This window comes from Pygoscelis adeliae, unplaced genomic scaffold, assembly GCF_000699105.1.
Source record: "Pygoscelis adeliae isolate BGI_AS28 unplaced genomic scaffold, ASM69910v1 Scaffold121, whole genome shotgun sequence".
Taxonomy (NCBI): Eukaryota; Metazoa; Chordata; class Aves; order Sphenisciformes; family Spheniscidae; genus Pygoscelis; species Pygoscelis adeliae.
Genome location: NW_008824359.1, coordinates 380,011 through 393,258, shown reverse-complemented (window position 1 = coordinate 393,258; position 13,248 = coordinate 380,011). Strand labels below are relative to the sequence as shown.

At 39.3% G+C, this 13,248-nt stretch overlaps 1 protein-coding gene across 2 annotated transcripts in view; it reads left to right on the top strand.

The window, feature by feature from the left end:
* The first annotated feature begins 707 nt into the window (after positions 1-707).
* LOC103913184 (chromosome unknown open reading frame, human C2orf43) overlaps positions 708-13,248 on the top strand; it is a 114,734-nt gene continuing 102,193 nt past the window's right edge. For both annotated transcript variants that reach the window (XM_009319649.1, XM_009319648.1), the window contains exon 1: positions 708-862. In XM_009319649.1, coding sequence (XP_009317924.1) covers positions 709-862 — 154 coding nt within the window. In that variant the 5' untranslated portion in view covers position 708. The remainder of the gene's footprint in view (positions 863-13,248) is intronic.

Below are 13,248 nucleotides of genomic sequence, written 5' to 3'. Positions count from 1 at the left end.
CGTGTTAATATAAACACACTGGGCACAAACTGGCACACCAAATGGGGAAACCCACAAGTTCAGAAAACTGTTTATAAACATCCAGGCTAGAAAGTCTGTTGCTCTATCAGAATCTTAAATCTATTCCATTTCAACTTGAATAAATACGACCTTCCTCCCCCGCCCCTGCGGGGGGGGGGGGGGGGAGTGAGCAAGAGCAGCTGTGTGGTGCTCAGTTGCCGACTGAGGTTAAACCACGACATTGGGGTTTTTTGGTGGTTGTTTTTAAGTGATGCTGTGCTCCCATAGTTGAGGCACACAGAATTTGTGAAGGCATTCATGCAGTAGTTCTGTTTGTTTGGTATTTTTTCTTTTGTTTGCCTTCAAATAGGTTTCAACTGAATCTTTTCAGTAGACAGTGTGAATAATAGATTTAAAAGTATTTGCCTTTAATGTAGAATAGATCTTATTGTCCAATTCATCACCATATATTTCTCTGACAAAAACTGAAAGGTGCTTTCTCTCAGTAGTGACGTGTATCAACTTTTACAACCTATTCAAACATCAAATATTGAATTGGGCCTCTGTTTACTGGAGATGACAGCTGTTTGGGGAGGGTGGTTTGGGTTTTTTTAACAATTATTCTATGGGAAGGTATAATAGCAGAGACAGCTATGTACATATTTGCTGATCTGTTGTAACAGTACCTTATTCTGTCTAACAGCAAACATGAAGTCAGCATCAGAAGAACCAGTCCCGTTACATGAAGAATTTATCTACTGTTGTGGAGCTGCTACCCACGTCTTAAAGTGTGGGCCCTGGAAAGACCTCTCAAAAGATGAAAGTAAAAATCTACCCAGGCTGTTATTCATGATTATTCCTGGTAAGGATCTTTTTTTTTTTGTTGTTGTAAGTCTAGAAATGCGATGATTGGAAAGGGTATATTCTATTTCGAAAATCTCACTAGATAAGTGGTAGAATTTGGCCTGTGTGTATGGCCAAAACATCAATAGTATTACAATGGGGAAATTCCTTTGTTATATTTGATTACTACTGTTATCTGTATTCGTAATGGTGCCGTAAGGTAAAACTGAGGAATTAGGATGTCTCACTCATTTACTCTGTGGTGGTGGTTGGCTGACAGCATTTCATTTTTTTTTATTTCCCATTTCTCTCTTTCCATTTATTTCTTGCACATTAAAGTGGTACTGCAATGTCAGCTGTGTGCCAACTGAAAGATGAAAGTTACAATATTTGAGGGAAAATTCCGGATACAGTAGGGTTTTTGAAGTTTTTTTTATAGTAAATTTTTAACTTAGATTTTTGCACATGAATTTTTATGATAAGCCTCTTGAACTCAATGAGCATTATATAGTTCTGAGTTATATTTAAATCTGGTCATCTTAAAATGAAAACTCTAAACTTTCATTTAGCATATGTTAGAATTAGTGGAGAAGTCCTAAATTCATTGAAGTCTGCCAATGAACCGTAGGAGTTCTGCCACTAGCAACAGTAGAGCTTGAGCCCGCTCAAGCACAGCTATTGTGACTCTTTCACTGCCTTAGAGTTTGCAGATTTCTAATGCTTCCTATACTTTATTTGAATGTTTTGGATACCATTGTTACTTCCCTAAAATTAGTAGTACTAATAATGGCTCTTCTGATTATCCAGATTTTTGGCTTACTGTTTCTGTTAAAGTATTCTCTGTTGCTGTTTATGGGCCAGTGTGTGGCTTAGTCCTTAGTGGTGAAAGATAGCACAGGTTCCATTTTTCAGGTTTTTTGCAAGTTTTGGAAGCCCCATGGAATACTTTATGTTAGTTTCTTTGGGCACAATGATTTTATGCCCTTGCCTCCTGGAGTTGAATAATAGTGTAACTTTTAACCCAGTGACAGTGAAGTTTAAATTCTTTCCTGAGCTGAAAAGAAGAAATAAGCCTCCTATGATTACATCTTGCTGCTGTTCCGTGGGAACAACTTTTTAAGCCAGATACCGTATAGTGTAACTTTTTAGTAAAAGACTATCTGTATGGATCCAAATTGTCAAACAGTTTTCTGGAGGTACAAGCCTGATTTGATGCTTTTCAATTGCTGCTTTCTTCCAGTTAAGGCAACTCAGCTGTTCATTTAAGCCTTCCAGAAATAAGTGTTTCTTTTTCCCCCAAGTTCTGGAGCGTTAATCTGTCTTCAGGTTGTGATACACTTGTGTTTGGGTTGGTGGTAGAGCCTGTAACTAGGGTAAATCTGTAAAGCTAACATATCAGTAGAAAGATTTGTAGGGGAAGAACACAAAAGTCAAACATTGGCATCCAAGGCAAGGTACCTCTGCAAGGCGTGTGAGTTATTCTGCTCGAAATACACCAAGTCACACAGACTTTATGGGCTTTATATTCATCACAGGAAACTTTTCATGCAAGAAAATGCAGTGGCAGGACTACATGGAACTTATTTGCTGCAGGACAGTTCTGTGGAGACTCCTTAATAACAGCATCTTACATTTACTAGATAGGTATCCAGAAGTAGACATCGGTGAAATATTGTGCTTCTGTCATGGTCTGCAAGCTTTTGCAAGCAGCTGATTTATGGTTTTGCTCTTATTTCAGAATTATGTTGGTAACAAACTGGAAGTTTTCTCACTGAGAAAACAATTAAAAAAACACAGCAACCACAATAATGCTATCTTCGTTTTAGATACCCAAAGTCAGTAGCAAATCAAGTTACCCAAGCTCCTTGCTGTGGCTGGCAGGGAGCTGACTAGGACCTGGCATAACATAATGCAGTTTTGCTTCTCATAAACCAAATGTTGGTTTGTTTATTTTTCCTGCTGGTATATGCCTCATTTTTAGCCTTCAAGGGAAATTCTGTCTGCCAACACAAAAATACAGCCTTAGGAGAGATCTGGACATTTGAGTCATCTGGCAACATGTTCGTGTACCTAAACAGTTAAGATTAGATAGCATTCCCCTCATGCTTTTGTAACTTCCCGAGTATCAAATGCGGAGCCCTTCTGGAGTCCAGCAATTTTCACACTTGAAAGGCATGTATCCCTATTTGAGATTCTTTATGGAATAAAAGAGGAGCAAAATGATAGCTTCGTACAGCTCAAGGAAAGAAATACCCAGACAAGGGCAACTCTCACTCAAAAAGGAGAGTATGCACAGCCAAGTGTTCAGTGATCTGAACCAAGCATGATTAATCCTACTGCATGTGATACATTGTTCTGCGTATTAAACCGCGCTGGTACATACTTTTCCAGTCTTAATGAAATTCATGCCTATGATTTTGTTTATATGTAATCAAACAAAATGGGGTTGGGAGGGTGCATATAGAAGAGAAAGATGATAAAACTCTCAGCTTCTGCTGGAATCTAATTGTTGCAAGAGATTTTAGAATAAATCCTGTATACTTACTTTCTTTTTGGTTTTTAGTCAAATGTCTTCATAATGGGGAGGATTTTACTCTGGTCTGACTTATTTTTAAAAAAAAGGGGGAGGGGGGAGGAAGCTGACTCCAAAACATTCTTCTACTCTGAAACCAATGCAAAATTCCCATTGACTTTACATGAGGCAGGATTCTGCCTCCTAAGGACTGATAGCTCACTGTGCTTGGAGCAGTTGGAATACAGAACGTGCAGCAGAATTCAATCTCATTTAACTACAACACACTAATGTTTTTATTGATGGCAGTCTGTGTAAACTTATCATTTGAATAAAGTTTTACTATATTAGTTGAAATGTTTAATGTGCAGTTTTTTGTTCTGTAATATTTCTCCTTGTGTAAGCAAAACCTCTGTATAGGAACAATAATGTGTTTACTGAAGTAATTACTGTGTAAAAGGCCCAATTTTTCCTCAGTCCAGAATATATGCGGATAGTTGTTTGCCTTTCTTAATAAGAATTCTTTTCTATTAAAATCGATGAGATTTACTCATGAGAGTAAAATTAAATGTGTACAGTTGAAGGATCAGATCCATGGTTTTCTGTAAATGTAGGCATTGTGGAAAGGACAGGAATTACTTTTTTTCCCTCTTGTGTCATAAAGGTCTATTTTCCCTCTTGCAGTGTTTGCTTGGTGTAAAAATTAGCAGGGAAGTATAAAATCTACTACAGCAATATTTAACATTGCTTGGGTTCATTGGAAACCAGGATCCACAAAGTGTAATGGAATATTTTTTTTACTGTTTTAAGAGTATCTGTCTATTTGTGACTGTGTATTTATGAAACATTTAACTTTGTAAAGAAATACAGTACAAACTTTAAAACCACCGTGCTGTTTAGCTCATGAAGTTTTGCTGTTCATCAAGTTTTTCTTGCATTACATTGCAGGAGTGCATTGCAATACCTTCATTCCAGGCTTCATAATTTTTGTTACCATTGCTGTAAACGATGCAATTTTGTTATTTGCAATCTTGTACTTGGGAAGCTTAGTTCACGGTTGATAATGTATACTGTAAATAACATTTTTTGTGGTAATGCGTGCTACACAAGTTTCATTCATTAATATACAGAAATCATTTCAGAATTCGGTTCTTTGGCATGCATGCAGAGTACTCCCTACGCTTGCCAAGTTTCTTGATCTGCCTGCTTGCAGCTGGATTGCTGCTGGGTTATTGGATCATCTTATTGTTTTACCAACTCATGCAGTGACTTGATGTTTAAGGCCTATGAGGACTTAACCAGACACTTTTTTTAAAGTATAAAGATTTAATCTCCTGAGCTAATCCTCTGAATCAAGAGCTCCTTATAGTTTTCTGCACAACAGAAAGTGAGGGCTTGGATTCTGATCTTTTCCTAGGGGTAAGTTACAGGTACTTACTTCAACAAGACTGTTGTCACTTGAAGACTACTTAACTATTTTTCAGCAGCGAAAATAGTGCAAACAATTTGCCTGAATTATGACAAGTCTTCAATGTGTTCTCCCTTGAAGTGAGACTTCCTGTTAGCTTTAAAGTCTTTGAAGTTCTATTTTTAACTGTAATGTAAGGACTCTGAAAAGCTTTCAGTACATTATCTGGCTTTGTCTTCACCTGCTGTTTTGGTATTTAACAATCATCACCCTCAACATTTGCATAAGAAAAGTTATATTAAGAATCACTATATAATAATACTTTGCACTAAAACTAATTGTATAGCCCTGAAGTCTAGTTACTTTGTATTTTGTTTTTTTGGCTCCCACTAAAATAGGGTTTTTTTAAGTTGTTAATCATTCCCTCTGCTCAGCAATCACTGGAATGAATAGTTCTTTGGAGGTCTTCACAGGTTCTGCACTGTCACCACCGAGACCAAGGGGTTTGCTTAATAACAAGACTCTCTTTACTCATTCTACAAACCATGTAAAGCATGTTTACTCCAGTTCTCTTTAATTTGGTTTTAGAATGTGCTTTAATTTATACAAAATTTATGTGATTAAATGTGCTTGTTGGTACATAATCTGTACATTATAACCATTCATCTGCAAGAACTGCATTGGATCTAGTGAAGACTCACAGTATGGGCAGATTAGGTTGCACTATGTAGCTTCTGGCAACCTTGGCCAGAATGTAATCCAGAATCCTGATTGTGAATCTTGGTACTTATGTGTGATTAAATCAATAAGAAGAAGATAGATCAGAATTTTTATTTGTATTTGTAATACGGTATAGAATCATAGAATAGTTTGGGTTGGAAGGGACCTTTAAAGGTCATCTAGTCCAACCCCCCTGCCATGGGCAGGGACATCTTCAACTAGATCAGGTTGCTCAGAGCCTCATCCAGCCTGGCCTTGAATGTTTCCAGGGATGGGGCATCCACCACCTCTCTGGGCAACCTGTGTGACTATATGAAGCAAAATCTGATTTTGGAGTAGAGACCACTGAGTTACCTAAGGAAGGTACTTCCCTCGTCTCAGACACTACTTTTTAAGTCGGCAGCCAGTGTCTCCTCCCACAGGGCACAGTAGCGTTCACTATTTACCTTTGAAATACAACTGGAGGAAAGGGGAATGCTGCTGGCAATGGACAGCCAGGTTAAGAGGAAAGATGACTTTTTATCTCCTGGGCAAGGGGACTTCTAGGTTCTAGGTCATGTTCATGTTCTGCTCCATATGCTTTCTGCTCACATTCACTGAATGAGCTCCAGCAACAATTCTATGAACAAAGTTGAGAACCTGTTCTATCTGAATGCATTAGGTGGTAAAAGCTGGTTTTTTCTTCTTTCTGGTTTTGTGGTTTGTGGCTTTTTTGACTGAATAGTGCCAGAGCATCAGCAGTAGGAAAAAATGTCTGTCCATCCTCACCTCATCTTTTACCTCTGCAGTTTTGTCACTATCAGCCTGGTTATGAGAGCTCTCCTGTGGTTTGTTTTGTTGGCTTTTTTTTTGGTTGGTGTTTGTTTTTGGGTTTTTTTTTTTTTTTTTTTTTTTTTTGCAGGGTCAGGCTGGGTCTGTGTCACCTGGTTCAGAAAGGGACTGTAAGGCCCAATTTCATCCAGTCTAATATTAAACACCTAATTAAGATGCTAAAGTAAGGGGCATAAATTCCTAGGTACTTTGTGTAATCAGTAGCTAGGGATGGGCACTGCCTTGAGCATTTCTGCCTGTTAGGAGGTTAGGTTGCCCTGAGATGTTGTGAAGTCTCCAGCTGTGGAGATAATCAAAACTTGACTGGGTGCAGACCTGGGCAACCTGCTCTAGCTGACCCAGCGTGAGCAGGGGGTGGGCTAGGAGATCTCAGGTGATCCCTTCTGACTTCAGTGATCCTGAGAATGTGACCCAGGGACTGGCCATCCAGGCGTCTTGTCCAGGTGTGGATTCTGATCTGGATTGATTTTTGGGGTACCCTCAAAAGGTAATAAAGATTAGTATATGGATAATCTTAGATAAATACCTGATTAGAATTAGCCACTCTTTCAAGAACTATAATTTAAGGTACTCTCTCCTTGCCTTCACAGCCATACTGCATAGTAAATGCCTTAACGCTGAAATTGGGTTTGAGTGTTAGGAACCAAATGGAATTAGAAGTTGGTAAGGAATGAAGTATGGTACTTAAACATAGTATGGAAAGAGTATGCCAGAAGAGGGAGCTGTTTTAAAGATTAGAAAAAAATATAGTGTGTTTTGGAAAGCTTATTGCTGTAGTAGCCAGCTATACCATGTACTAGCAGGCTTCAGGGTATCATCTGAATGCATAGGTAAGCACTGACTGTTTCTCTACTATATGCATATCACAAAAAAAAAATTAGTAGTTTTACAAGACCATTCATGTGACAGTGATTAATTGGTTATATTGGTTGTTGAGGAACATAAAAATGCCTTTTAGTTGCATTAGGAGGAGTGAAATAAAAGAAGTCCAGTTAGAGCAGAGAATATAAGGGTTGGAGTGCTGGGGCTTTTGTTCCCAGCCTTTCCACTGGGTTGCTTTTCAACAGATGCCCAGTCATCGTCACAAATTGTGTACCAAACCACCAAGCAAATCTTCTTTGTTCACATTTGCAAAATTTATATAATCTATCACCCAAGTCTCTAAGCTAGCATTCAGTTACAATCAGCTAACACTGAGTAAATAAATTAACAATAAAAGCATAGCTGCCTAGAGTGAGACAATAAATACTTCCTCTCCTGGAATGTTTAAATCATTGACCAACTCCACAGGCAGCTCCACTCTTACTGATTGTGTGAAATTCTTGTGCCAGGACATATCATCTTCTGATTGTACAGCAGTAAATACCCAAAGGACATAAAGGAAAATAACTAATCACATTTAAGTACTTCAGGCCTTTATTAAAGGAATCATTCATTTAACTTTGATTTTGGTGGTTTGAATTAAGTAATCCTTTTAGATGCAATGAGAATTTTTAGATTAAAGTCATATAGTGTAATGTTGAAATAAGCTACGTAAGACTCCTGTTTACACACTACCTTGCACTTTATTTTGCTTTATCCTATATCACATAGTTTTGATAACCTGAGGCTGAAAGGCTGTTTCCTGTGTGGATATATATTTTCCATCATATGAACACTGTGCTTTATGTATTTATCTTCACTTACCTCTACTAGTGTAAGATACAGTAGTAACATAGTAATAGGGTTCTATTACTTGTGCTTATTTTGACCATACCTCCCCAAGTAGAGCAGTGCTGCTATTGTCCATTCTCAGCTGAAGCAATGGAACAGAGATGAAGGGAAATTTAGGTGCTCAAAAATGAAGGTGGTGCTATTTAACACACCTGGTCTGGAGAATCATCTTAAGAACCTCGTTTGGTTGGAGTCTTGGCTCCCTTGGCAAGGCATGTGGAGGATTATGCAGCTCAGAATGGCATCTAGTCCAGCTGGCACGCTTGAGTCTCATATGGCTAATCAGGAGGAACCAAGAAAGTCTCAGTTTTGCATCTAAAAACTCTGTCCTGTGAAGTAGATGTTTATAGCCAAACAGCTGAGCAGGATCTCCTCTCTGTGTGTACACAGATATTCACTCTATTTAAGAAAGGTTCTTCTTTTACATATTATCCTAGCAGCAGCGTTCATCTGTTCTCTGGTATTTGCAGTGCTTGAAATTAAATTTAGTCCTGAAGATTGTTATGCTTGAGTAGAGTATTCACTGTAGAACATCATGCCTGACTACGAGTTGGCCAGGAGAGAATGGCAGTGAATCTGCAGCCCTTTCATGGAGAGAGGAAGAGAAACGCTATGCTCTTTTATCATGGCCTCTCCTGCACAACTAAATCATAGGACTTGAAGCAACCACTTGATGCTTTCAATGTATTACTTGCCTGCTGGGCTGCTCTTCAGACTGGCTCTGGGAAAGCCAGCTGGTGTTCCTAAAATTTTCAAGAGCGTCTTTCCCTGTATCCCACTTGTCTGTGTTATGACCTTACATGATCAACATCACATAATTGGAGTCTTCCTGGAAAGTCTCTACCGTTTCCTGCTTTATTAGCAGGTGAGACTGAAGTAATTGAACCTCTGTTTGGATTTGGGCAGCCTGTAAGGAGACTGGGTGGCAGGACTGGGCTATTCATAGAGCTCTTGCCTTTGGGTAGCTTTTAGAACCATCAAGCAAGGTATAAAGCAGACATTGCTGAGTCTAAAGTAGTGTGGAAGTTAGAAACTGTTTGTAGAGCATATATTAAGACCCACCAGGCACTGGAAATCTAGGAGCTTAGTCCTTGGAGCACTTAAAAAAACTTCTGAAGGCCATTATTTCACAATCCAAAATGTTTGTCAACAATACTGGCATAAGGTATTCCTGTTCCCACCACACTGTGCCACTCCACCCCTCGGTTATGCCAGAACAATAGTTTGAGAGATCATGCTGTGAATTAAATAAATACATACATTTATTTCTGGGGTCTTTTTAAAGCTGGAACAGTTCCCTGTTTGGGTTCACAGCGTGGCCCCACACAGTCGTGCCAGTGTAATTCAGGGGCTGGTGAGCCATGGTAGGGGGGTGGGAATGGCAGGCAGGGGAGAAGGTGGGAGTTCCTTCAGCTGGACTTGCTGCAGAACTTTCTGTTGTTAAATTATGGTGTCAGTCCACAGCACGCAGCACATACATGTGGGTTCACACACTTAGTCTTGAGACTTCTCTGGAAGGAGTTGGTACCCCACCAGTCGCACCAGGTGGTAGTGGTTCGCTGAGAATGCCTCTCCCTTGTGGCTTCATCTTTTGTTTACACTGCAGTTCCAGATGAAGCTGCCAACTCTGTGCATTTGACCCAGAGTTCTCAGATTTTGACATGGAGAATGGGTATTTTGCATTGCTTTGATTTTTTTTTTTTCTGAATACAAAATTTGACAGTGGGAATGGAGCTTTTTTATGCTCCAGTAACTGGTATACGTGATGCAAAAGCAATCAATGAGAACAGACTACTCTGTAGAGTTTAAAGTTAGTGTAGTGTAGCAATCCAAGTAAAAGGGTCTACATAGAGCAAGACAACGTGTTTTCCCCTTTCCCTGAGTGGCCTTATCAGCAGATAAGGTAGTAAGAGCACAGCTTTCTATTTCAGTGAGACATAAACACAGCAGAACACTTAACGATTCACATGCTTGCATGGGATATATATTATACATGACCATGTGTCGTGGTTTAACCTCAGTTGGCAACTGAGCACCACGCAGCCGCTCGCTCACTCCCCCCCAGTGGGATGGGGGAGAGAATCAGAAGCATAAAAGTGAGAAAACTCGTGGGTTGAGATAAAAACAAGTTTAATAGGTAAAGCAAAAGCTGTGCACGCAAGCAAAGCAAAACAAAACAAAGGAATTCATTCCCTACTTCCCATGGGCAGGCAGGTGTTCAGCCATCTCCAGGAAAGCAGGGCTCCATCACGCGTAACAGTTACTTGGGAAGACAAATGCCATCACTCCGAACGTCCCCCCCTTCCTTCTTCTTCCCCCAGCTTTATATGCTGAGCATGACGTCCCATGGTATGGAATGTCCCTTTGGCCAGTTGGGGTCAGCTGTCCTGGCTGTGCCCCCTCCCAGCTTCTTGTGCCCCTCCAGCCTTCTCAGTTGGTAGAGCATGGGGAGCTGGAAAGTCCTTGACTAGTATAAACACTACCTAGCAACAACTAAAACATCGGTGTGTTATCAACATTGTTCTCACCCTAAATCCAAAACACAGCACTGTACCAGGTACTAGGAAGGAAATTAACTCTATCCCTGCCAAAACCAGGACACCATGGTTTTTAAATTTGCAGTTGAACAGGAGCAAAAGCACACAAAAAACCCCAACCCTATCTTCCTGGTACTTCCAAAGTCACTTCTTCCAACTTTTCCTAGCCACTTATTTGTCTTTAGCGTGATTATTCATAGCTTAATTATGAGATCAGTCTTATTTTCAGCTGACCGTGTATTTTCTCAGATGACAATGCATGTAAGGTACTGTTAACTGGTGGAGTTCTTAGTGGTTAGTAATGCTTTAATTTTCATGCATCGATTATTTGGTCTGTTTATTTCTCACTTATAAAATGGGAATAATGAAATCTGAAGTCAAGTGCTTGAGGGCTTGTCAATGGGATGTGCTGTCTCGACTCAGACCAAGGTTCTTTGAGGGCTCTCCCCTTTATTTCACTGACCTAAACAGTTTGACTTCCTGAGAATATTATTCTTGGGGGATAACACTAATTTGTCTGTACCTATTTGATTTCTACTTTTAACCCCCATAAAACTTTGAATACATGGTCAATTTTGCCCAAATTTTTCTGAGAGAGAGGGGACTCAAAATGATACCAAAAAAATAAGGGTTTGGCTAGAAAGCATACATACTGGTAGAGTACCCCCTGAAGGAAAGGTATAAGTGTGTTCTATCCCATATTATATATTAGAAAATTCAGTTCTTAGGACACTGCTCTCCGTTATTTTTACTGCTTGTGGACTACTTGTTTGTGACTAATATTTTAAAATACGCTGACAGTTGTGCTTTGTTTACTGGGTCAGCCCACCAGCTTCCATTGTCTTTAGAAAAGAAAAAAAAAATCTTTCATTAAAAATAAAAACTTCCTCATGCAAAGAGGAGCCTGTATGTCAGATCTAGGCTTGAAATACGCCACTTTTGTTGAATTTCTCAGTGCTCCACAAGTACCTCTGATGGGGGCTTGGCACATTTGAGCTTTTTAAGTTTGAGGAGGCAGAGTAATGACAAGGATGCTTGAACATCCAACTGTGCTTTACAGTATTTCCCTCCACTAAATCTGGGTGGCAGATGTGACTTACTGAAATTTCTCAATCCGCAGTCTTCTCTCGGTGTCCTCTCCTCGCCAATGAGGCATCATTTTCAGCATGGATCCTTCCTGCCTGGCTGCGTGCAGCGTAATCGGGAGAGGAGGAAGTGATCCCTCTCCTGTAGCACGCAGAGGCTTGAGTTGGCCAGAGTTATGGAGAAGTTGCATTCCAGGGTATTTTGCTTGATTTGACCATTTAAAAAAGGATCCGTTTCTCTTCATTTGATGTCTGAGACAGAAGGGAAGCACTGAAGTACCTACCTATGAAGGAAATCCAGTGTTGCCATGTGCATCGTGTACAGATAATGCAGTTAAAATGTTTAAAGCTACAGCACCAGTGTATAATGTACTTCTTCCTTTCTGGCAGCTGCTGCCAGAAATACCCGAGCTGATATGGATTTGCCTTGATATTAAATATTTGACCTAGTTATCTCTGAAAATAATAAAAAATAAAGATCTCCTTTCAGATTCTAGTTAACACACAGCCTCATTTCTATCCCGATAGTAACTCCTATGGATCCATGAGGCGATATTAGAAATAAATTTGACCCATTATGTTCAATATCTGCGGAAAACAGTAGAGCCAAAAATTCAGTAAGTTATAGCTCTTGCTCTTGCTTTCCTGTTATGGGCATGATGGAAGATTTTGATCATTGTCCTGATTTCCATTTTTTTAAAAACAATCCTTTGTTATTCTTGATGGATTTAAAAACTCCCGTAAGAGTAAATAAATATGTGGTAATACATACTTGCACACTGCCTTCCACCTTTAAGTTTTAGATCTTTTATATCTGTTATCACAGCCTTCTCTTAAGCGGCAGAAGCTCTTCACAGTAGGTCTTAAATGGCTAAACATTTGTGCTTGTGAAGTGACTTGTGTTTATGAATGAGGAAAGTGTTTGCCTGAGTGAAGTGTTTGGGTTGAAGTCTTTATGGAGCATCTACTCAGGACCAGTACTAATATCCGAACTACAAGGCCCTTTTCCTCAATTAGAGGTACAGTGGTGTCAATGCAAAGAATTTTTTTTCTAAGGTTGTGGATTGGTAAATCTTGGTTTATCCATATGCAGAACAGTTTTTTCTTTTGTCGTTTGTTTCTGAAGACTGATAACAAATGTAAATGCAAAATTTGTTTGCAAAATCACCTTAGGCTGTTGCTTTCAAATATTACAGTCCCTTGACAGTCTTCATACACAAAAATTGCAGAAACACATTTTCAGTCTTTTTCTGAAATTAGCTGTCTTCATGTTCCCTGTTGCTATTTTTTTCCCGTCTGTCGTTTTATTCTAAAAACTATCTTAAAAAACAAAAACAAACCCAAAAACCTAATAACCCCAAAGCCCCCAGACCTATGCTTTTTTTTTTTTTGCGTAACTCTGACCAGTGGTACAGCATAGAGAAATCTGTGATACAGATTTGAAAATGTACTTTCTGGTGCCTTTTGAATGTATTGTTTGCTTCCTCCTCGTATATTATTCAGACGTGATCGAATCTGCAGAGCTGTTTATCTGCACAAAACAAGTAATTTGTGGTTATCTTGGTTTTGAATTGTTTATTTTTCTTGTCTTTGTCTTTT